Source organism: Haliotis rubra, unplaced genomic scaffold, assembly GCF_003918875.1.
Source record: "Haliotis rubra isolate DU_JTF1 unplaced genomic scaffold, ASM391887v1 Scf32, whole genome shotgun sequence".
Lineage (NCBI taxonomy): Eukaryota > Metazoa > Mollusca > Gastropoda > Lepetellida > Haliotidae > Haliotis > Haliotis rubra.
This window is the reverse complement of record NW_025766991.1, coordinates 1,147,941-1,171,743: the sequence shown is the minus strand read 5'-3', so window position 1 is coordinate 1,171,743 and position 23,803 is coordinate 1,147,941. Positions and strand designations below refer to the sequence as shown.

Sequence of the window (23,803 nt, the reverse complement as noted above, 5' to 3'; positions counted from 1 at the left end):
ACACACACACACACACACACACACACACACACACACACACACACACACACACACACACACACAACTAAGATGGCGTTGTGCCACACAACACTTCCTCTCAGGCACACTTAATTACAAACATATATCTGACCCGTGAAGATCCGGTTTAGATTTGGTCTACAGTAACCCATGCGGGAGGTAAGAGACGACTGAAGGGATCGGGTGGTCAGGCTCGCTGACTTTGTTGACACATGTCATCGTATCCAAATTGCGTAGAACGATGCTCATGCTGTTGATCACGACATTGTCTGGTCCAGACTCGATTATTTACAGACCGCCGCCATATAGCTGGAATATTGCTGAGCACGGCGTTAAACAACATTCAAAGCAAGCTACAAGTATATATCTAATGTAACAAAGTTCTCTACAGAAGGTCATTGACATTCTATCCTATCCCGGAACCTCATCTATTCTCCCCAGCAAGGTGTGGTTTTGATTCGATTCCACATTTACAATAAAACGGTCATTACTGCGTCCCGGAGCTTATATTCTGTGCTGTTTGATGTTATTGTTGGTAGCAGCGAATGTAATCTGATACCAGCATTCTTGATTTCTGTTAATATCTGGGGCAACGGCCTATTACCACATAGAATGCATAGAGAATGTAACAGCACAGATCACATGCGTAAAATACATATATTCACATGTATGGTAATATATTGATACAATGAATCATGTGTGTGGTAATATATTGATACAATGAATCATGTGTGTGGTAATATATTGATACAATGAATCATGTGTGTGGTAATATATTGATACAATGAATCATGTGTGTGGTAATATATTGATACAATGAATCATGTGTGTGGTAATATATTGATACAATGAATCATGTGTGTGGTAATATATTGATACAATGAATCATGTGTGTGGTAATATATTGATACAATGAATCATGTGTGTGGTAATATATGGATACAATGAATCATGTGTGTGGTAATATATTGATACAATGAATCATGTGTGTGGTAATATATTGATACAATGAATCATGTGTGTGGTAATATATTGATACAATGAATCATGTGTGTGGTAATCATATAGAACTTCTCAAATTCATGGCATACTGTAAATATTCTATTCACACTTTGCTAAGGATCAAATCATTGATAAAACAGAAAACTATGATGTGGGTTCTGATTTGGTTTAAATATCTAAGCTTATTGTAAGCGTGGATCCAAGGTTTCAGTATGTCACTGCATCTGGTGGATCCCATACCTGCTAGTGACAGGTGTTGTTTATTCGTCAATGACTCGTTCCATGATTTGCAAAATGGTTGATTGGTGCCATGAAAACAATTTTTATGGTTACTCATGTATCAAGTGCATAAGGTTAGATTAAAGTGGCTGTTTGCCTAAAGAGGGGTTACCATATCATTATTTATCTAGCTTTAAATGGAGACAATTTCAAATTATAAAACTATGTTTGAGTAAAGTTGGGATTTTGTGATCCTTAGCAAAGTGTGAGTAGTATACATCGAAACATTGAATGTTGCTTTCATTCTCAGTTGACATTGCAGGGGCGGATACAGCTTGTTAGAAAGGGAGAGGGGGTGCATACTCTTGAGAAATGGGGGGCGCACACTTCATAATAAACTTTCAGGAGAAAAGGGGTGGGGGTGCGTACCCCTGCACACACACACCCTCTGGATCCGCCTATGCATTAGGGCAACAAAATGATGTATAGAAATTGTTGTGACATTGATATAATGTGTTCTTATTGTGTACGTGATCTTCGACCCAAAAGAAAATGGTATTCATCCTCTATACCAACCGCGACATAAATATATTTAAACTATACGATTACTATTGGTAAAATTGCCACACACACACAAAAGCAACAACCCAAATTAAGTTGATTATGTGGGCAATTAAGATTTGAATCTTATTATCTGTTGTTTTGTTTTTTTCAAAATGGACGTGAGCACCAAAAACACGCGCGCCTTGCTTGATGCTTGAAAACATGATAAGCATTTTCAGTACAAGTCAGCATGCCTGGATTAACACAGCTGTTGCCATATGTATGCGGCGAGTCCCACAAACAACTTCCAATTGTCTCTTGATGCAAAAAAATGTTAATAAACAGTTAATTTATACGAATCAATACTATCGTGTAGTAAATATTTGGTTGTTCTAAATTGTTTGATCATAAACTGAACGCTCGGCAATTCTCTCTCTGTTTAGTCAGAACGGTACAGGCGCTCTACCACCACGCAGTCGCTCTCCTCATCTGCGCATGTCACTGTTGCAATGGAAGAGACGCGTTTGCTGAGTGTGTTAGATTACGAGGAGTACGCGAGGGGGAGGCTTGGTCCCGTGGAGGCGTATTTCAACTCTGGGTGTCACCTGGAACAAACACTCAAGGACAATGTGTCAGCTTATTCAAGGTGAGACGCTGGTCCAAGGTGGGATCACCTGTTATCAGACGGTGTGATGCTGTAACGTTCAGCGGTAACAGTGTCCACATTGTGAGAGAACCGTCCATAAAATCTGTAGACGAAACTCAAACTATCCGAAGTCTTTTATCATTCAATTACGAAATAAACATTGCTAAAATGTTTCATTCAAATTTAACACCTCAAATATTCCACATATACTCATGCCAATAATGGTTGTCACCCCCTTCAATTTTTTTAATTGGAGAGGGGGTGTGGGTTGGGTGTGTGAGGTGGGTGTAGGGTTGAGGTGGGGAGGGTGGTGACAACCATTATTCGCATGAGTATATTTTAATCGAAAAAGATAAATTATGTGGTATTTATTACGTAAGCTAATGAAATACACACACACAAACACCTAAACTAAGATGGCGCTGTGTTGAAAGCGGTCGAAGGCAACACTTCGTCCCAGACAGACTTACAAACATATATGTAATGTTACAAATGTTCTCTATAAAAGGTAATCGACATTCTGTTTATACTCCCCAGTAAGGTGTGGTTTTGTTTCAATTCCACATCCTCTTCCAACCTGAAATTTATTCATAACTGTACACCATGTATACTGTAACGTATAGGGTATGTTAATTGTGGCCCTGCATTACTATCCACAGTCGGGGCGGGTTCAATAAATTTAAAAGGAATACAAACATGGCGAAGAACAGTTTCAGGTTCGGTTTGTGACGAGAAACATGGAAGTGCTCAAGCCACCTTAAAGGGACCCGGCGATGTTTTTTATGGCGTTGTTGTAAACAATTGCCGATGATATCCGAGCTCATTGGGCGCTATTCGGGTTATTCGCTCCAGTGAGCACACGTTCACCACGTGACTGATCTTGCCGCTTTGTTGTTTGAAAAGCGTCTTTAGAAATAGCAATTGTATGGATTGCTACTTCTTTAATCTCTGTATGGCAACGTTTCGGTTGAGATCCTTATTCGGTTATCAAGCAAATAGCTTGATATTGCAGTAATAATTTATTACATATTTACCGAAAGTTGAAATCTATCAATATATGTTTGGCAGATTGACTGCTGAGAGTTTCTAGTCCTGCCCCACACAACGATACATGTTGTCTCACCTCAGGCAAGTGAGTTTGTTCAAAATTGCCTGTTCATCCAGCAGAAAAAGGGTTCTCGGTGGGATGAGTCATGTGACAATAACCTTCTAGCGCCTCACTAGTCTGTCCCACAGTCCCTGAACCACATTAATTTCCCTACTGCCAAGCTCTCTCTGCAGTGCTAAAGCCCTAAATAAAGCAAGTCTAGATTTCCTCAGGTTCAGGATCTCTGGTCTCCCTGGAGCTCCTTTTCAATTTAAATGGGCTTGTTTGTTACTATCAAAATTATATATATTCAGAGACTAAGCATTAGTCTAGCGCCTCACAGGCAGCTCGGGTTATCCGGGGTAATAATGCACTGAGTGTCGCGCAATATAAATAGACTTATTATTTTTTTGTTATAAAATCATCATAACTTTACTGTTGTGTGTACAGATACCGGTTTCGTCCCCGCGTGCTGAAGGATGTATCCAAGAGGGACATGTCCACTACAGTGCTGGGCAGCCCGGTCAGCTGTCCAGTAGGCGTGGCACCAATGTCCATGTGCCGGATGGCCCATCTGGATGGGGAGATGGGAATAGCTAAAGGTAGGTGGAGCCACTGCAGTGTTATACGAATGATGGCAAGTTGGCGTGGCACCATCAATATTGTGTTTAACTGCATGCATTTTTCTGAGGATGTGTTTGTTTGTTTGTTTGTTTGTTGTGTAACGCCGCACTCAGTAATATTCCAGCTATATGGCGGTGGTCCAGACTCGATTATTTACAGACCGACGTCATATAGCTGGAATATTTAAACTAAGTACTTTTTTAAAAATTCACTCACTCTATTCTACCAGCTTTACACTGATAACCGAGTCACTGTTTCAGCATGTGAGCGACACAGGGTCCCCTTTGGCCTCTCCACCCTCTCAACCGTCGGGATCGAGGAAATTGGAACCGGAGCTCCCAACAGCGTCAGGTGGTTCCAACTGTACATATTCAAGGAGCGTCGCCTGACAGAAACTCTGGTGCAGAGAGCAGAGGCGGCTGGGTTCTCTGCCCTTGTTCTGACGGTAGACGCGCCGGTCGGCGGCAGACGGCTAGCTACAGCGAGAGAAGGATTCACAGTACCGGGTCATATCAGGTTATAATTTTTCCATGTCCCCTGTAACCCCATGGCCGAAGATATGTATTTTCCGAAACATTTTTCAATGTGGCAAACGTTTTATGTAAGGCTCAACCATTCCTTCTCAGTCCTCTTCCCTCACCTCCCAAATACCCATCACCACATCACCCTCCCAGAATATCAGATGGTCGGTCGCAAAGAAACTGTTACAGAGAGTAAAGTGAGTTAGCAAGTATGGTATTACGCCGCTTTTAGCAATATTCCAGCAATATTGCGGCGGGGGACACCAGAAATGGGCTTCACACAATGTACCCATGTGCTGAATCGAACCCAGATCTTCGGCGTGACGAGCGAAAGTTTTAACCACTAGGCTATCCCACCGCCCACAGAGAGTAAGCTGAATATACTTCTTTTGCCTCATGCTATGGACAACTCAATATTTATACTAAAAAAATTGTTTTCACATTCAGTTGTTTAATCCCTTTTCGTACTCTTCATGTTAATTGGACTTATTATGAAGTCAAGGGTGGTAAGGCTGGCTGATGTATGCTTTTTCAGGTTACCGAACATCGACGCTTCGAAATCTCTGACAACTGATGTTGCCAATATGCCCTATATGGAATTTGTTGCAAAGCAGCTGGACCCGTCGGTGACGTGGGATGACGTGAGATGGCTGCAGAACTTCACTCGATTGCCCCTTATTGTGAAGGGTATTCATACTGGTCAGTATACATGTACTGTGAAGTGTTTCTAAAACCACAAAAGTGTTTTGAAAGAAAACAGATCTGTTGTAAAACGAAATAATACTGATTACAGCCTTCGTCTTTCAAAGGGGCGGTAGTGTAGTCTAGTGGTCAAAGCGTTCGCTTGTCACGCCGAAGACCCGGGTTCGATTTCCCACATGGGTACATTGTGTGAAGCCCATTTCTGGTGCCCCCCGCCATGATATTGCTGGTATATTGCTAAAAGCGGCGTAAAACCCAGCTCACTTACTCACTCATCTTCAAAAATATCCTTGACTATCGATAGACCACTGGGGAGTTTATTAACGGGAACGAGAGGATATGGATGCTTTAACATCCGATCTGTGGGATGACTCTTTCAGCTGAAGACGCGAGGGAGGCGGTATCTCACGGTGTGTCGGCTATCTGGGTGTCGAATCACGGCGGGCGACAGTTAGACGGTGTACCGGCCTCGGTGAGTGGAAGGGGAGACTACTCTCATCATAGAACCTATTTCCGGTTCAGCGTGGAGGCTCATATTGATGGATGATGCTTCAAACGAACGCGTGTTAGAAGAATTGTTGACCTTTCCACGACCCATGCAGTGTTAGAATTGATATTCTGTATATATTTGATTAATATAATATATTATATTAATTTTCTTTTACCTATTCTGTCAACTCATGATGTCAACACTGATAATTAATTATTCCGACTAAGCAGTAGACCATTTCCGCCATTGTTTGAATTTCTATGCATTTGAATAATTATATAGTTACCACAAAGGATCCATAATGCCGTTATGTTGCATGCACACTCTTTTTCGTACTGTGTTACTGTAATTAGGATGCACATAGATGATTGTTCTTTCAATTCAACTGCAAAATTTCGGTCATGCAGTCCAAATGAGGAGTTTGTAAAGCTTGACAAGCGCAGTGCAAACATCACTCTACTGAACGTTTATGCATCGCTGCGAAACGGAACATCTCTTTCCAGTATAAGAAGATTTTACCGTTCCATTCTATGTTGGTGAATCATGCAAATGAATTTGGCAAAAAGTGAATAAAGAGAAATGTATGGTTGCATAGTTTTAAGCAACCCAAAAGACCACAATTAATATTTCGGTTTTTTCTTTCCCATATGTGGCAAACGAGTCGTGAGCCCTTCTCTAATCATCTAAATAAGCACTAATTTGAACTGAAATTGCTATTTGCGTATATTATGTATATATATCCTCCAGTTTTAGGGGCGGTGGGGTAGCCTTGTGGTTAAAGCGTTCGCTCGTCACGCGGAAGACCCGGGTGAGATTCCCCACATGGGTTCAATGTGTGAAACCCATTTCTGGTGTCCCCAATCGTGATATTGCTGGAATATTGCAAAAAGCGGCGTAAAACTAAACTCACTCACTCCTCCAGTTGTACCTCCTCTCATCTTCATCTAGTGTGCTTTGTGTGTATCTTCATCCCAATAATGCGTAAAGCATCATTTACCCATCAACAGTTAGACGTTCTCGCGGAGGTCGTGGACGCTGTCGGTGGTCGTTGTGAAGTGTACTTGGACGGCGGCGTCAGGAGCGGATTTGACGTCATCAAGGCGGTGGCAATTGGCGCCAGGGCTGTGTTTATTGGCAGACCAGCATTGTGGGGTCTGGTGCACAAGGTAAAGTGATGTGGTTTGTTGTAGAGGCGCCTCTGTTGGGACATGTACGTTAACCCACGTTCTCGTAATTAGGTTTTGATAATTTACTGACATAGACATCGGTATTAACTATGGAATCTTTCTGCTGCAATTGTACTTACATGTAAAGTACAAATAGCTGGAATATTTCGGTTAACTTGGTTATAAGTAGGCTGTGTTTCAACACCATACAAGGACATTGTGTTACACAAGTTATCTCCCCTTACAGGGTACAGAGGGCGTTGTTAATCTCCTGCAGCTGGTAAAGGATGAAGTGGACAACGCCATGGCGCTCCTGGGTACGTTGTCGACTGATCTCTTTTCAGATTGCATAAGCCTGTTACCCACTATTTGAAGTCAAGTCCGTAATTTAATAATATAGATATGATTTAATATTTGTGTTTCAAGTCATGCAGTTGTTCAAGTGTACATTAACTGCTGCACGGGACTTTACATGTGCACTGGATCCTTTTGGACGTCTGGATCGAGTCGGTCCCTAGTAATCTATATGATTCGAAAGAAGCGATTTGATTTATCGTGTTTGTCAGGCAATATGGCTAGTCTGATATGTCATCGTATCCTAATTGCGTGTATTGATGTTCATGCTGTCAATCACTGGATTGTCTTGTTCAGGACCCAGATATTTATAGCTGAGATATGGCAGTGTGCAACTTCATGCAAACCAACAAAAAAGACACACAATATGCAATGTTTTAAAGGCACCTAAAATATTTATTTATCTCCTTTCAGGCGTAACTACCCTGAGCGAAGTGAATCGAAATCACGTGATACACAAGTCCTTCCTTCCAAGGCTGTGATCTGTATCAGCGCTCGAGTGTGCGTGCGTGCGTGCGTGGGTGTGTGCGTGTGTGCGTGTGTGCATGCGGGGAGCATTGTATTCTGCGCGCGCGCTCTTTTAGCGATGCGGTGAAACTGCAAAATTTCACCACCTCGAATACTTCTCCACAGGATTTCAAGTACAATGCATGACTGTGCATACTTCGTAATAATAAGACGTAATGGCAACGTATTATAAGATGTCCTCGTCATGGTACTTCTCTGGGATTTCGTGATGTGAGGTTTACAGTCGAGAGATAAGTGAACCTCCATGGAGGCAGCATTGTGACCATCTCGTGTTATTCCGGGCCATGCCGAAGAGCGACTCGTACCCTTCTCATGATCATTGGGAAGCAACTCAGGGCAAATTAGCAGACGTGAAAGAATTGTCAACTCGTTTGATTCATTTGTGTAATGATTAACAGATATTTCCTCAATATACCATATGATTGCAGATGCTGTTTAAAACGTATAGATTTTTGATTTAATGATCAAGGATTATTCCTGAGGTATACTCGTTAGGATGAGAAAGCCACAATAACTCGGTGCGCCTGGTGGCTGCAAGAGTTGCATACTCCCCAGGAGTTGAGATTGATACTAAGATGTGCCGTTGAGATTGTCAACCAATGATCGAGGGGAAAAATGCCAGCGCCTTGAGCATGCACTAGTTGCCTGGATATGTGCGCTATATAAAATATCCTATCCTATAATAATAGTTGACGTCATAGCACATTCTGATTATATTATATTTAGAGTATTATTCAATGAGTAGATTATTCAATGTATATTTTATCTACATACTCCTGCATTTATGTTTCCGGTTACACTCCATGAACAAAAAATAAACTATTTGTGCAATAATCTGAGTAATTATGTTTTACATAGTTGGATGTATCGAAGCCAAAGGAGGTGAGGTGATATCGGGTTTAACGTCGTACTTGAGAATATTTCGCTCATATGACGACGTGCATGCGTGTGTATGTGTATGTGTGGCTGCTTGTACTAGCCCAGACTTAAGCTGGTTTTATAGTGCTAGCCCACTGAGATACCATGCCGCAGTGAAGCATGAATACCCCACTCAGGTGGTATTATACTGACTCCGAGCCGACCAGACCTTGTCCTTGTTGTCAAGTGTTATCTCTCGTAGACTGGGAAGACGACATGAACAAGCCACTATCTTGTATCAGCTCTCCGTATGGGTACAAATTAGGGTTGCGCAATATAACCGGTTTACCGGTATTTACCGGTTCAGACATGAAAACGATACGTATTGCGATACGCTGATCGAAAACCGGTATTTTGACATGCATTCGGAAAACTTCGTAACACTCGGAAATCTTCGGATATTTCCTGTTTTCATTTTGTGCTAAATATTATTTACAAATTTTATCTGTCATAATTAAAAGTTTTTATTAAAGCTTAATCACCATAGTGATTTTGCTTTATAAATCAAGCCTTAACACAAAGTAGTTTTTTGTTAAAACAAACTTCTTGCAATACATATCACAATATATTACAAATAAGTACCTACAGACCGAAAGGAGTTCAGATAGGACGGGAAAATGAAATTCATCGAGTTAAATGTGTTGTACCAAATGTTGTATTTTATGTTCATAAGTACCTTTTATTTTATGAACATAAAAGCAATTCAGCCTCCTGTTCCATGTGTGGGATGCGATGTTTGATTGTTGTTTAACGCCGCACTCGGCGATATTCCACCGATATGACTACGGTCTGTAAATATTCGAGTCTGGACCGCATAATCCAGTGAGTATTATCGTCGATTTACGCAGTTGGGGATACGATTACATGTGTCAACTAAGTCAGTGATCCTGACCACCCGATCTCGTTCGTTGCCTCTTCCGACGAGCATGGGTTACTGAAGACCACTTCTAACCTGGATGTTCGCGGGTTTTGGGGATGTACTGATAACATTGGTAAGGCTGAAATGTTATCTCGAATTCAATCCTCGATAATCTCCAGGGTATACGTTACGATCACTCTCCACTATACTCTGGATGCATCCACGGCTTGGGGCGATGATTTTATTACCTCCCTTGGCTGGCTTTTTATCCAATTAGGTGCCTACGCTGGGAAGTTGAGCGTACCAATCACAACTCACTTTCGCTTCTTAAATGATCCAACCGTTTAAACTTGGCAACACAATCGATGCAGAGGTACTCTGAAAGAAGTAGGAGTTCTTTCATATATTTTTCGAAAGTTTCAGATCTGTGAATTTGTCTTTATTATTTCCCCAAAAATCTGAGTGGCACTGCGAACAAACCATCGCGACTACGACCGCTAGCTTTGTTGACACTGGCAAGCTCGTTTGTAACGGCGGCTCAGCTGATTGGCTACTGTGAGAATGCGGAATCAGCCAAGGGAGGTAATAAAATCATCGCCCCAAGCCGTGGATGCATCCAGGGTATAGTCGAGAGTTATGGTAACGTATACCCTGGAGATTATCGAGGATGCTCGAATTCCACAAAAGCAAGAACTATACATTGTATATCAAACAAGTTCTCCAATTTCCAAGCATTCCACGATCAGTACTATAAGTTATCCACTAAGCTCCCGTAAAGGAAATATACTTGGGAACGTCCGATTGTATGAAACTGCATCTAAAATGTTGATACAGTGTCAAGTGTCTTTACAAGAAAAGTGAGGACCCTGTAACGTAATGAAATGGTGCAGTGTACTGAACTGTAAGATGTAGTTATTGTATCTATGTTAATTACATGCAACCTATATTTCATGTCGTTGGTTTAGTGCAACGAATACATGTATTGATGTACATCCCTCGTGACTCAGTATGTACATTTAAGCTTACTGGATGCATAAATCCAGCGAGTGTTATTTTTTATGCATCAAAGCCAAGAAATAGCCGCATACTTTAATGGGGCATCTGTTAATATTCTGACCTTAGGATGACTGAATAATGATTTATTCCCATCGGTATAAATAGTTTTTATTCCTATCGATACTTAAAGGCACAATGTCACACATTTTCGACAATATGTTGGCCTGTATTATATATATATTGGGGCATATGCACTCACTTTAGCTTCCTATTGATGCAATAAAATACTTATCATCCCTTATAGGGCAGGACACAAACCTGATATTCCTTCAAAAACCATTTGTTTTTGATATCTGAGAGAGGTATACACAATCTATACATGAAATGAAAGCTTGTGATCTGAGCATTAAGAAAAAAAATGATGTGAAATTTATGTGGACATTTTCTTATAAAAACGTTTTTATGTCACACCAATAAAGTCTGTAGAGAAACTCTGCCGTAAAATGAGTCATCAAGAAAACAGTACTACCAGTACTTCCTGCAGTCTGCTGAGACCACTAAGTTGCTGTCCTAGCAGTGTTGACATTTGGAACTTGACAGCTTGTTAAATCTTTTTCCAAAGATTTTCATTCGAAGCATTGACAAGTCTTCAGATTTCTTCAATATCATTATTGAGGTAAGTTGTTTTCTAATTGTGTACATTTCCACAGAACCTTATGTTTCAATGATAGAAATTACAGAAGATTACCAGTGGGTTAGTTATGCACTAATCTTGTTTGATGATAACATTTTGAAATGCATTTCAAATAGGTAATTTGTTATTGTACCTGATATCCTAAGGTATTTTCATGGCATTTTACATGTTTAAAGTCAACTGTTTCATTGAAAGATTTCAAGATAACTAACTCTAAAGTTTTAACTGATGAAACTCCTTGAGAGGCCATTTTAAGGATGAAGATATTCATCAAATCCTATTCAGAGAATCTTATGCTTGATCTTTCTATTATTGGTCCAATTATATTTCAGATATTATAAAATTATGATTTTATTAGGTTTTTGATGATTCTTTTCAAAGAAGTTTTGAAAAAATGTACAGATAACATTCTGAAACCCTGAGAGGGCCACCCTGTATAAAATGCATTGTCAGTGTAAGCAATATTTCCCTACAACTTAATATTACCCGATTGTGATCCTCAACTAAAAACACACACCAATTTTAGCAATAAATATGTTTTGAAGTGATTTTTAAAGAAGATATGTTGATTATAAAAATGTAGAAATGAAATAATTTCTTTCTTAACGTATATAATTTCCCCAAACATAAATGTATTTTTTTTTCTACCAAAATATAAACACTACCTTATAATTTGACAGGACAATTTCTTCAAAAAATATTTATTAGATTGAATTATATTTATAAACATAGATATAATTCAATATGTGCATGCTGTCCAAAATTATTTTCACTAAAATACCTTTTAATTTATATTTGAATTTTTTTGGTAAAATATAACAAGAAAATTGATTGCAAAGGTTTTTCTTAAAACTGTGCATTAGATTACTTTATTTGTTAAACTTTTACCTTTAATAGTTTCACATACATTCTTTTATTTATTAATAATATCTTGATTTTTTAAAATACAATGTACATATTTAAAAAAAAATTGCTATCATTTTCATGTAGCATTATAATGAAAGCTTGTATTTTTTAAAAAGACATTTCCCTTTTTGAAATAGTTTTTCTCTTGTTTTTATTGATACATTACGAATGTAAACAAATTTAATGATTAAATTTAAACTTATACAGATACATAAGTGCCCAATTCTGTCAAGATAGGTCAAGTCCAAAATTGAACACTTTCACGTACCTTTTAGGTATGTATGTATTTCACAGTAGTTTCGCATACAGTCACATATATTCAGGGATGAGATCCTAACTTGTTTTTATAATGAATATTAAACATAACAAAAAGCCCTTATTTTGTTGTGTCAAAATGAAATTTTTTGTTTAAGAAGGGCATTTCTTTTCATGAAATGATTTCCTCCCTGAAACAATGATATATTTTAAATCTTTGAAGATTTCAAGTTTAATTTTTTTTCATTCAGGTATATTTCTGAAAAACTTAGGCAATGGAGCCAAAGCCAGTGCAGTTTGGACAAGTCCAAAAAAGATCACTCTCTCATGAGCCTTTTAGATATATATATCTCTATATATAGTATCACAGAAGTTACACCTACATTGACTTATTTATTGATAAAATCCTACCTTTATTTGTAAGACGTATTTACTTTAAATGTTGCTCTTAACCCAAATCATAATGACATTTCATGTTTAAGAAAGGAATTCTCTTTATGAGTGAGTTTAGTTTTGCACCGCTTTTAGCAACATTTCAGCACTATCACAGCGGGGGACACCTGAAATGGACTTCACACATTGTACCCATGTGGGGAATCAAACCAATGTCTTCAGCGTGATGAGCGAACGTCTTAACCACTGTACTACCCCACCACCCACTCTCTTTATGAAATATGTTCTACTGTTAATAAATGTAAGAAGATTTAATGATGAAACTTTCCTTATTTCAGGTTAACTTCAAATAGAAATTGACTTAAAGGGGCCAAGTCCAAAAGAGTAAACATTCATCTGCCGAGTACTGCATCATAATTAGTGCTCGAACAAATTTATCACCTGGAGAATTACAATCACTGCCCAATTGAGCCAAGACGATGTTTTTACCAGACTTGTGCAGTTGTTTGGAAATGATCTTTGTGGTCAGGATTTGCTTCATCATAGATGTTTCTTAGTGAAGATGGGACTGTTCCACTTGTGCATTTGCACGCAGAAATGGTCTTTAGAAGACCATTATGTCTGACAGATTGTCGTGATGATGTCACAATGGCTAAGGTTCTCGCACATCCCATAGGATCAGTTCCTACATTACTTTTCAATGAAGATGGATCAAGGAGGAAGACATCCAATGCCGATTTGACAGACAAATTAGAAGAAATTGTACAGAATATTGACACTTTACCAGACTTTGACGAAAAGACACTGTCCACATTCGCGATACAATGGCAATATTGATAAGTATGAAACCTGCCATTCCCTCCGCGTTGGATAGTGTTGCTGACAGTTATATGCAAAATATGAAGCAGTGTTTCACAAGGGCTGATACTGTCATAGATATGTTCGACCAGTATGACAATCGCAACTCCACTAAGTCTGCAGAACGTTCACGAAGGGCTGACCTCAACACCGGCAAGAAGTATCAAGTGTCATCAGGCAGACAGGTTCCACAGTGGAACAAGTTTCTTGGTGTATCTGAGAACATGTCACAGTTAACAACGTTTTGTGTACCAAAGTCCAAGTTGCTACAATGTCAACAGAACAACAAGGAGGATTGTATCTCTCAGGAAGATATGAAGATGGAATGGTGACCAAGTTGATCCCTCCCACTGGTGATGCTTGCATTGATGCACTTGAATGTTCTCAAGAAGAAGTTGATACATGCATGCTCTTCAACGCCATGTACTGCAATGGTGAGTTTGAAGAGAGGCATTTGAAGGAAGTATCATCATCAAGTCCCCTGATACAGATGTTCTCATACTATATATCTGCTATTGTCCACAAATGGAGCATGTCCATGAAAACTGGAGTGTCTTCTGAAGTCACGGACAAGCACCGGTTCAATCATGTCCATAACATCTGCCATCTTCTTGGATCATCAATGTCATTTGCTTTGCCAGGAATCCATGCCTTTACTGGCTGAGATACGTCATCAGCATTATTTTCATGTTGGCAAGAAGACAAAGACAAAGATGAAAGATAAAGATCTGTTTTCAAGTCATCAAGTCTTATCTTCAGGAAACCTTGATGCAGCAGTGGAGGTCTGCAGGCAATCTAACGTCAGCCTTGTATGACCCCAGGAAGAAGGTTAAACCACCTCATTCATTTTAATGACATGAGATTTCAACAGACATTGAGCTTGCCAAACTTCCCTCATGCGAAGACAGCTTTCGACAGCACGTTAAGCGTGTGATGCCGCAAACTAGCATCTGGACAAGTTCTCATTGTGGTAAACCAGAGTTTGGTAACCTTGAAGATTTTGCCTGGACTAGGGTGAATGGATTGCTCAACCCCACATTGTTTGAACATCAAACTGCTTCGGAAGTTCTTGACTGCCTTGTTTGCACCTGCTGCAAGTCCCCATGCTCCTCGGTGTGGTGCATTTGTAGACAGAGCAATCTGTATTGAACTGTGTCCTTGCAAGCGTGGACAGGATTGCACTAACACCATGAATGATCTTGGTGAAGATAACCAGTGACAATGAAGAATGACCTGTGTAATAATCATATTCCTTTTCCAAGTTGTTAGTTATTACAATAACCTTTAACACAAGACATACTATTGCTTTACAAAAAGAACAGCAAGTGAATCTAGTTTGAAGGATTGTTGGTTCCTAACACATTACACTTATATTTCAGTATCTTTAACAATGTTCTATTTTAGAGATATTAATGTATCTTTACCTGTAATGATGATAGTGATGAGTGATTAAAAGGTAATTTTGAAATTATACCAATTAGATTTATTATTCTTCTACTGTATCATACCTGACAAAAAGGAGGACCGAAAATTACATTTTTTACCCAAATTTTCAATCATGCAATGAAAATTTTATGTCTAAATATTGCAATCACTATTATTTTTCTATTGTACAGAGGGCAACCTTTCATTTGATGGTGAATTTGTTTGAATGGGGTCAATAGTTTGAAAATTAATAAGGATATTTGGAAAATTATGATTTTTAGTGTTTTTGACCCCAAATCCGGTTTTACCAGAAAGTATCCACGCGAATATTTCCACATCATGTCTTATATTATTCTATAGGTCTTCAGCTTTAATTTGATATATAGATCATGTATACCTCTCAATTTGATCAAATCACCCCCCAAAAATGGGTTTGTTTCCTGCCCTATTACGACTTGCCTGAAATCGGTAATTGAAACTCCGAGGCGAACAGCTTCCAAACAGAGAACACTTGCCATAGATGGAATGTAATTGCTGCGTACATCGAAAACTGTCGCACGCGGTGTTGTCGGTGTTTGCCGAAACTGGTTTCAATCACAAGTTGTGTGTAGGATATTCCTGAATTAGCCCTCCAAGGGACATAACCCTATGGGGTTCGCTTGAAATAATGTTCGGCCGGTAGAGGTCGCGAGAGTCGTTTAACTGCAATGTTGCATTAATTCATTCGTACTGTTTAATTAAATATTGTAATCTAACAACGTAAATAGTTTTGGAATATTATTACATGGTAGCTTCCCTGAAGGCTGATAGTTAGTATTATTGAGAGAAAAGCATTATTTATTTTGGGGGGAAGTTTGGTGTGATATAGTGCCTTTAAAAATTCATATGGCACACTAAAATCTCGCGTACGAAAGCATCAACCAAACGACAGCCCATGTATCAAGGCTGGCGATTACCGATTAGAATTCGTTCGCTATCACAGCATACAAAGTTATGATTTACTGTGAGAACACACACATGTGTATAAATATACATACACCCAATAGTGTTGAAGTAATAACACTTACCAGTGACTCTGCTCCACACAATCATCGGTCTTGAAAATAAACAGCCATTTTCTAAACGCATTGTTGACATACTCTCATACTGATTAGATATACGCAACCTTGAACTTAAAAATAGCTTTAAATCTATGTCACTTGTGTTTTAACACCTGGACTACATATCTGCTTATTAGTCTTACCTGGACGTGAACTCCTGAACCATGCCAGCGTCTTCTACCCCCTTACTCTGTGTCGGGGACTATGAGGATTACGCCAAGGGCAAACTCCCTGCTATGGTTGAGGATTATTTTAAGGCGGGATCATCGTCGGAGCAGACACTGAAGGAAAACGCGCTGGTGTATAAGAGGTATGGTGCGTCAACACGCTTGAGACATGCAGTGAGTGATCCGAGATAGATTGCAGTTTACCGTTATACTACCATGTCACGATTAATACCACGTTCACCATATTCCTTCTCGTGGCTTTCACTGGGATTGCAAACGTCTGATATCTATATCATTTATACCTAGACTAATATTTAGTCCAAGAAATAAAGCGACTTCTTGAAAATATGTAATAATAAATACACAAAATGTGTCCCAGAACAATGCATACTTTCTAGATTTGTCAAATTACTCTTGACTTCAGTTGGACAAGGAGTCGGCACCTATACCCTGAATTAAGTCCGACTGGGACACAAAGGGTGACCTGTCCGTGATGCTTTACTGATGGTTAGCTTAAAGGTGTGATTCCTTTGCGAGGCATTTACAAGTTGGGGCATTAAGGAAGAATAACAGTATTTGGATGAACAACGTCTTGGGGTTACAGTTGGAGCGAGGTTTCTGTGTAGGTTTAAGTGACCACTTGCTTGACAACGGTGTTAGAACACCCAAACGTTGCCCCACTGTAATAAGTTGTTCACCCATATATTGCTGTCCTTCCTTAAAAGTGTGTCACATGGGCACAATGTGTGAAGCCATTTCTGGTGTCCTCCGCCGTGATATTGCTGGAATATTGCTAAAAGTGGCGTAAAACTAAATTCACTCACTCTCTCATTCATGCTGTTGTGTGTACAGATACCGGTTTCGTCCCCGCGTGCTGAAGGATGTATCCAAGAGGGACATGTCCACTACAGTGCTGGGCAGCCCGGTCAGCTGTCCAGTAGGCGTGGCACCAATGTCCATGTGCCGGATGGCCCATCTGGATGGGGAGATGGGAATAGCTAAAGGTAGGTGGAGTCACTGCAGTGTTATACGAATGATGGCAAGTTGGCGTGGCACCATCAATATTGTGTATAACTGCATGCCATTTTCTGAGGATGTGTTTGTTTGTTTGTTTGTTGTGTAACGCCGCCCTCAGTAATATTCCAGCTATATGGCGGTGGCCCAGACTCGATTATTTACAGACCGACGCCGTGTAGCTGGAATATTGCTGAGTGCAGCGTAAAACTAAACTAACTCACTCTATTCTACCAGCTTGACACAGATAAAGGTAGTCCGATGCATGTTGTGTTGGGCAAGAGGGCGTAACACTCAGTTTCGAGATAGATATGATGCCTGATTACAGAATCGACGTATGCTATATACACAGAATGATGTTTTTGAATAAATTATACTTTCAACTTTCATTTAACTTTCTTGATTGCCACTTTCCTCTGTGGTATTACTCTCAACACTGTTGCAGCCTGTGAGCGACTCCAGCTCCCCTTTGGTCTCTCCACCGTCTCAACATTTAGCATTGAAGACATAGCAGTCGGAGCTCCCAACAGCGTCAGGTGGTTCCAACTCTACATATTCAAGGAACGTCGCCTGACGGAAACGCTGGTGCGGAGAGCTGAGGCGGCTGGGTTCTCTGCCCTTGTTTTGACGGTAGATGCGCCGTTTGCCGGCAGGAGGCTGTCTACTATGAGGGGAGGATTTACACTTCCGGGTCACCTCAGGTTTCAGTTTTCTTATAATCTGTTGACCTTTTCTTGTCTTAGGTCGTACCGGACTTTTTATGCGACTTGGAGATGGTTGTATCTCGAATCGATGGGTCTGACTAAAGGCCATCAATGTCTTCCTTTGAAACCGAAACAAGTGTCCATTGAAGTACTGAGTAGGAATGGTGTTAGGCCTCTGTAACCAATATTCCTTCGGTACAGAGCAACATGGTGTCAAACGGAAGTACGATCGAAAGATCATTTGTGCTCTGTGCGGGTTTTCATTTATAGAAACTGAAATTCCCAAATCGAGTTTAATTTGGTTAAGCAAACTTATATCCTACTGGATTTCAAATCCATGCCTTTTTTAGTTTTAATTAGGATTCAGTTTGCTGAGAGTTTACTTTACGTGGCTTTCTATAAATCTGTCCTGAGATCTGAACGCAGAGATCAAACGATTAATATGAAATTAGACTAGTGTTGAGTACATATTGATACACGATGAAAATGTATTCAATGTTTTATCTCTTTGTGCTTTTTACCCCCGTTCTATTCCACACATACAGATTAGTATATCCTAGATAGTTGTTGTTTATCTTCAGATTGCCGAACATCGACGCTTCTGATGGCATATTCAAATCTTTGAGAACTGATGCAGCCAATGTGCCATATTTGGAAGTTGTTGGGAGTCAGTTGGATCCATCGATCACGTGGGATGACGTCAAATGGCTTCTAAACTTCACCCGATTGCCTGTAATTGTCAAGGGAGTTTTAAATGGTAACCAGCCATTAAGTTATTATGTTGAAATAACCGGCCTTGGTTGTTCTGTAAAGAGGTATCCTAATAACGTTAACGCTTGAAGTAAACGAAATACATGTATCTATATCTATCAATATTGATATTATTATTTTCATGCTCTTGTCATCATAATCATAATACTCAAACGACGAAATGATACACCTTGCTGTATTAACGTCCATTTAGGCTGATGCTTTCATCAGTAACTGTTTAAAAAGGCTATATATCCAACTAAAGCAATCTGTAACTTCAGCTGAAGATGCGAGGAAGGCAGTATCTCACGGTGTGGCGGCTATCTGGGTGTCAAATCACGGCGGGCGACAATTAGACAGTGTACCGGCCTCGGTGAGTCAGTGCAAGGGAGATTGCTCTCCTCATAGAAGATACAGACGGTGACGATAAAGACCATAATTTTTGCCATGCAGCTTGAAATATGCAAATGAGTAGAGATCATCTTAGATCGATGGTTAAGTGTGTGAGTTGGTTGATTGAGAGACAAAACAAGGAGTCAGTTATTCAATCCTGAATGATCGGAACCCACAAAAATGTATTTTTACAAATTCCTTTCACGTTTACATTATGTTATTTGTTTCTGCTTTTTAACTTCCACATTTGTTATTGTAAACTTTTTAGGAATGGTCTCTAATTTCATGACAATGGCAAGTGCAACAGATTATCTATAGTGCAATGTATGGAATCCTGGAAGGGACATTGTCGCGTTGTCGCCCTCTCAAATGAGGCAAAGTTAACCAAAACGCGACATCGCGACAATGCGACAAATGAGCGAAATGTCGCGTTGTCGCGATGTCGCGTGTCGCGTTTTGGTTTATTTTGCCTCATTTTATTTGTTTTTGAGAGGGCGACAATGCGACAACGAGACAATGTCCCTTCTCGGATTCCATAGGTATGACCCAAAACGTTACGACTCATAACACGCAGACTTAGTGGGCCATAACAAACATGTCAATACGTGTGACTATTGTACTGATGGAATGATTTCATGGTAGATTAATGTCGTATTGTCATGTATGTAACAGGTGCTCAGTGCTTATATCTGTAAACATCCGTTGATATACATGAACGGGGAGGTTGAGGGCATGATGACAGGAAACTTGCCTGAACAGAGCCATGTAGCAGATGCGGTAGTGTAAATTAGGGCTAAATGAGTTGAAGGTGACATTTGTTTGTTATTTAATTAGGATTAATTAAGAAGGATTTAATTTGGAAGTACTCACTGTTACGACTAAACACTACTGATTACGGATTATAGTTTCGAATCAAAACATACCGAGAAGCATTTTGTTTTCTTTCATAGTGATATGCGATAATATGTCCAGGTCGGATGTCTCGAAGTTCGGATAACTCGATATTTTTTCTTGGTCCCATGAATATCGAGACAACGGTGCTCGACTGTATATAAATACCATAACCGTTTGTCTTTCGATGGATGATGACATCAGAGTCTATATTGTGTGGTGAAAATATCATTATTTGTACATTGTGGATGGTGTTCACAGGACAAACTTTCTGTATATATTCATGGACATCCATGTGTGTAATTTTTGGGGGCCCCGACTATTGTTTGGTTTTCAACTTTCGCCGATATGTATGCATATGTATTTTGTGCTCTCATGACAAAAAAACGAATAATGACTTCATGAATTTCAAAAGTTGCCTCCCTTAGTTGTATCAGAATCCGTTGGCTCTAAGGTTTCGCTTATGTGGTTCTCCAACAAAACGTGGACACGCCGTGGTAGTACTGTCATTTTTTCAGAGCGGCATTAAAGGCAATTCATTTGGTTATTTCAAGCTTAACTTACAAACGTTTGTGAGATATTTTCTACTTCCAAACAGTTAGATGTTCTCGCTGAGGTTGTGGACGCTGTCGGTGGTCGTTGTGAGGTGTACGTGGACGGTGGCGTCAGGAGTGGATATGACGTCATCAAGGCTATAGCAATCGGCGCCAGGGCAGCGTTCATCGGCAGGCCAGCATTATGGGGACTCGTCCACAAGGTGAAGTGTGGTGGTTTGTAACAGAGAATCGTTGTAGTTGCTGTAGTGTGATTAGGCTTCCTTTTCCGCGGGAAAATTGTCGTCGTAAGAGACGACGTAATGGATCGGATGGACGTAGATGACGACGTAAATCGTTGCTTACATGTACGCATGCACTTCTTTCGAGTAAAAGTCCATCAAGAAAGATCTTTATAAAGCTTATCATATCGGGAAAGACCCTGACAACACAAGGCTTGCACAACCCAGTTTAAAATGTTGTGGAACATAAAAACGACGAAAACTATTCCCCACCCTTTAAAAACTCTTATAAATGCAGAATCCAGTGTGCACTTCCCACTGTGTCGTAAACATGTAATTATGCTCCATCATCAAACAGTGATGAAACCAGGTTTTCACACAAAAAAGTGAGCGTATCCTGCCCCGTCGGTGGCATCTTTCACATACACGTGCAAGACTAGTCATTTTTTGACCTGAAAAGACACAAGTACACATAGTGCACGTTAATAAATGGACTGGCATCTGACTTCGGTGACTCATGCGTCAGTTTTGGAAATACGTTATGAGTGTAGTTAGTGCATGCTTACATACTGCAATAATGTAGCCATAGCAGATATAGAATGAGAAACACCAGTGGATAAACAGCGACGGACTCGAGCGGTTGCTCTGACACGTACAGTCAAACATTGCAATCACAGTTTCTTAATTTGAGTCTGATTACAAAAGCAGGGGGCGCTGTGTTCACACTCTGAGCCGGAGGGGTCAGAAGGGTAAACAGGTGCCACCGATGATTACGATGATGATGATGATGATGATGATGATGACGATTTTGGAGATTTAACGTCTGGCTTCCGGCATAATGACAGTGTATTTCGCACACGGGTTCGACTGGACATTTCGTGTTTGATCGTATGAGGGGTGATTTGACCGAAAGATGTACCACCGTGGTAGTTGGGGTATTAGTACGAACACCATAGGCTGTAGGCCATTTTTCATCCACAGACATTTTCTTGCACAAGTTTTCTCCCCTTGACAGGGCACAGAGGGCGTTGTTAATCTGCTGCAGTTGGTAAAGGATGAAGTGGACAACGCAATGGCGCTCCTTGGTAGGTTGCAGAATGGTCTCTCGTCACTAACGCTGTACATGTTGAAATGTGTCATCTCTATTCAATTCCAATCAGGTATGATGAATTATACATTAACTCATCAACGTGTCACATGTTTCATTCATGTAAAAGGTCAAGGTCATCCCAAGGTCATATATTCTTTAAGTGCATCGCCTGTACTAATCAAGATTCATTCTCACAGAACCTCTATTGTCTTGAAAGAAATTCACTGTATGTTTGTTTGATGCTTGCTTCATGTATAGAATTTAGTTCAAGACAGGTAATTATTTAAAGGAAATCTTTAGAAGAAAACTGAAGACGCTGATAACTCAAGACACCTACTGAAAACCTATTTCCAGAAATATGCATTTTACCTGAATCAAATATTTTTTTTGCAATCATGTTAAATTAAATATTTCTGTTTTCTTTCAGAAACATTCAGCTGTCATTAATTCTACTTATGTTAAGATGCACCACTAATAAAATACATTTAGAGGCAATGGTTCAAAACGTCACATCAGCTTGATACATATTTATATTGTGAACTTTCTTCTTCAATGGTCGTCACTATATGGCTGAAATACTGCAAATGTGACGTTAAATTATAACTCACTCACTCTCTTCTATGTGGGTTATTGCTTCTTTGGGCGATCTCCTGATTTTCGTACTTGTTCCCGTTGCAGACTGGTGAGAGAATGATTGATATATGGCGAAGCTTAGCGTAATACTACCTAGCGGTAAGACTATATGCCAAGTTGGTGATTCTTGTGAAACTCTTTTCAGGTGTCTCAAGCCTCGGAGAACTGAACAGAAGTCACGTGACACACGAGTCCTTGCTTCCTAAGCTCTAATCTCACAGTGGTATCGGTAGAGATGTGACAAAGCGAAGTTGTAACACCCCTGCTACAAAGGATTGCAGTGATTAAGTGAATCGTATTTTGCGGCATCGGTTTGTTCGAGGTTATTCGGCTACTGCACAGAGATGTGTCTATATATATTGTAACAAATATAGAACGGTGAAATGTCCATGGATGCATACCCACCTGAACTTATGTAATAAATACAGGATTATTGTTTTACGCCGCTTTTAGCAGACCCGCGAAGATCCGGGTTAGAATTGATCTTCAGTAACCCATGCTTGCCGTAAGAGGCGAATGTCGGGATCGAGCGCATGGACAGGCTCGCTGACTTGCTTAACACATGTCATCAATATCGTATCCCAATTGCGTAGATCGATGCTCCTGACGTTCATCACGGGATTGTCTGGTCCAGACTCGATTATTTACTTCACACGTTGTAACCCTGTGGGGAATCGAACCCGCCTCTACGGCGTGACTAGCGAATACTTTACCCACTAGGCTATCTCACTACCTCTACGTAATTACTAAAAATCGATTCATAAACTATGTGAGGTGAGGTGAGGTGAAATTGGGTTTAACGTCGTGCTTGAGAATATTTCGCTCATATGACGACGTGCATGCGTGTGTATGTGTATGTGCGGCTGCTTGTACTAGCCCAGACTGAAGCTGGTTTTATAGTGCTAGCCCACTGAGATACCATGCCGCAGTGAAGCATAAATACCCCACTCAGATACATTATACTGACTCCGAGCCGACCAGTCCTTGTTGTACCCATTAATCCCGAGCGCCAGACAGGGACCAACAAGTACCATATTTTAACGTCTTTTGGTATGACGGGGTCGGGGATCGAACCCCACCCG

At 40.1% G+C, this 23,803-nt stretch overlaps 2 protein-coding genes across 2 annotated transcripts; both read left to right on the top strand.

The window, feature by feature from the left end:
* The first annotated feature begins 2,258 nt into the window (after positions 1 to 2,258).
* Positions 2,259 to 8,734, top strand: LOC124283669 (hydroxyacid oxidase 1-like). Its single transcript, XM_046719660.1, has 8 exons — positions 2,259 to 2,428; positions 3,966 to 4,117; positions 4,400 to 4,655; positions 5,196 to 5,359; positions 5,743 to 5,834; positions 6,860 to 7,018; positions 7,266 to 7,335; positions 7,787 to 8,734. The coding sequence occupies exons 1-8, from the start codon at positions 2,292 to 2,294 to the stop codon at positions 7,852 to 7,854; spliced, it is 1,098 nt and encodes a 365-aa protein (XP_046575616.1). The 5' UTR covers positions 2,259 to 2,291; the 3' UTR covers positions 7,855 to 8,734.
* A 7,667-nt stretch (positions 8,735 to 16,401) lies between these two features.
* On the top strand, positions 16,402 to 23,162 carry LOC124283667 (hydroxyacid oxidase 1-like). The gene is made up of 8 exons (XM_046719657.1): positions 16,402 to 16,614; positions 17,324 to 17,475; positions 17,931 to 18,186; positions 18,771 to 18,946; positions 19,221 to 19,312; positions 20,822 to 20,980; positions 22,014 to 22,083; positions 22,867 to 23,162. The coding sequence occupies exons 1-8, from the start codon at positions 16,469 to 16,471 to the stop codon at positions 22,932 to 22,934; spliced, it is 1,119 nt and encodes a 372-aa protein (XP_046575613.1). The 5' UTR covers positions 16,402 to 16,468; the 3' UTR covers positions 22,935 to 23,162.
* Positions 23,163 to 23,803: the final 641 nt, after the last annotated feature.

Coding starts and splice junctions, on each gene's coding strand:
- LOC124283667 (XM_046719657.1), top strand. CDS start 16,469: ATGCCAGCGTCTTCTACCCCCTTACTCTGTGTCGGGGACTATGAGGAT. Junction 17,476..17,930: donor GGAGATGGGAATAGCTAAAG/GTAGGTGGAGTC, acceptor ACACTGTTGCAG/CCTGTGAGCGACTCCAGCTC. Junction 18,947..19,220: donor TGTCAAGGGAGTTTTAAATG/GTAACCAGCCAT, acceptor CTGTAACTTCAG/CTGAAGATGCGAGGAAGGCA.
- LOC124283669 (XM_046719660.1), top strand. CDS start 2,292: ATGGAAGAGACGCGTTTGCTGAGTGTGTTAGATTACGAGGAGTACGCG. Junction 2,429..3,965: donor AATGTGTCAGCTTATTCAAG/GTGAGACGCTGG, acceptor TTGTGTGTACAG/ATACCGGTTTCGTCCCCGCG. Junction 5,835..6,859: donor TAGACGGTGTACCGGCCTCG/GTGAGTGGAAGG, acceptor ACCCATCAACAG/TTAGACGTTCTCGCGGAGGT.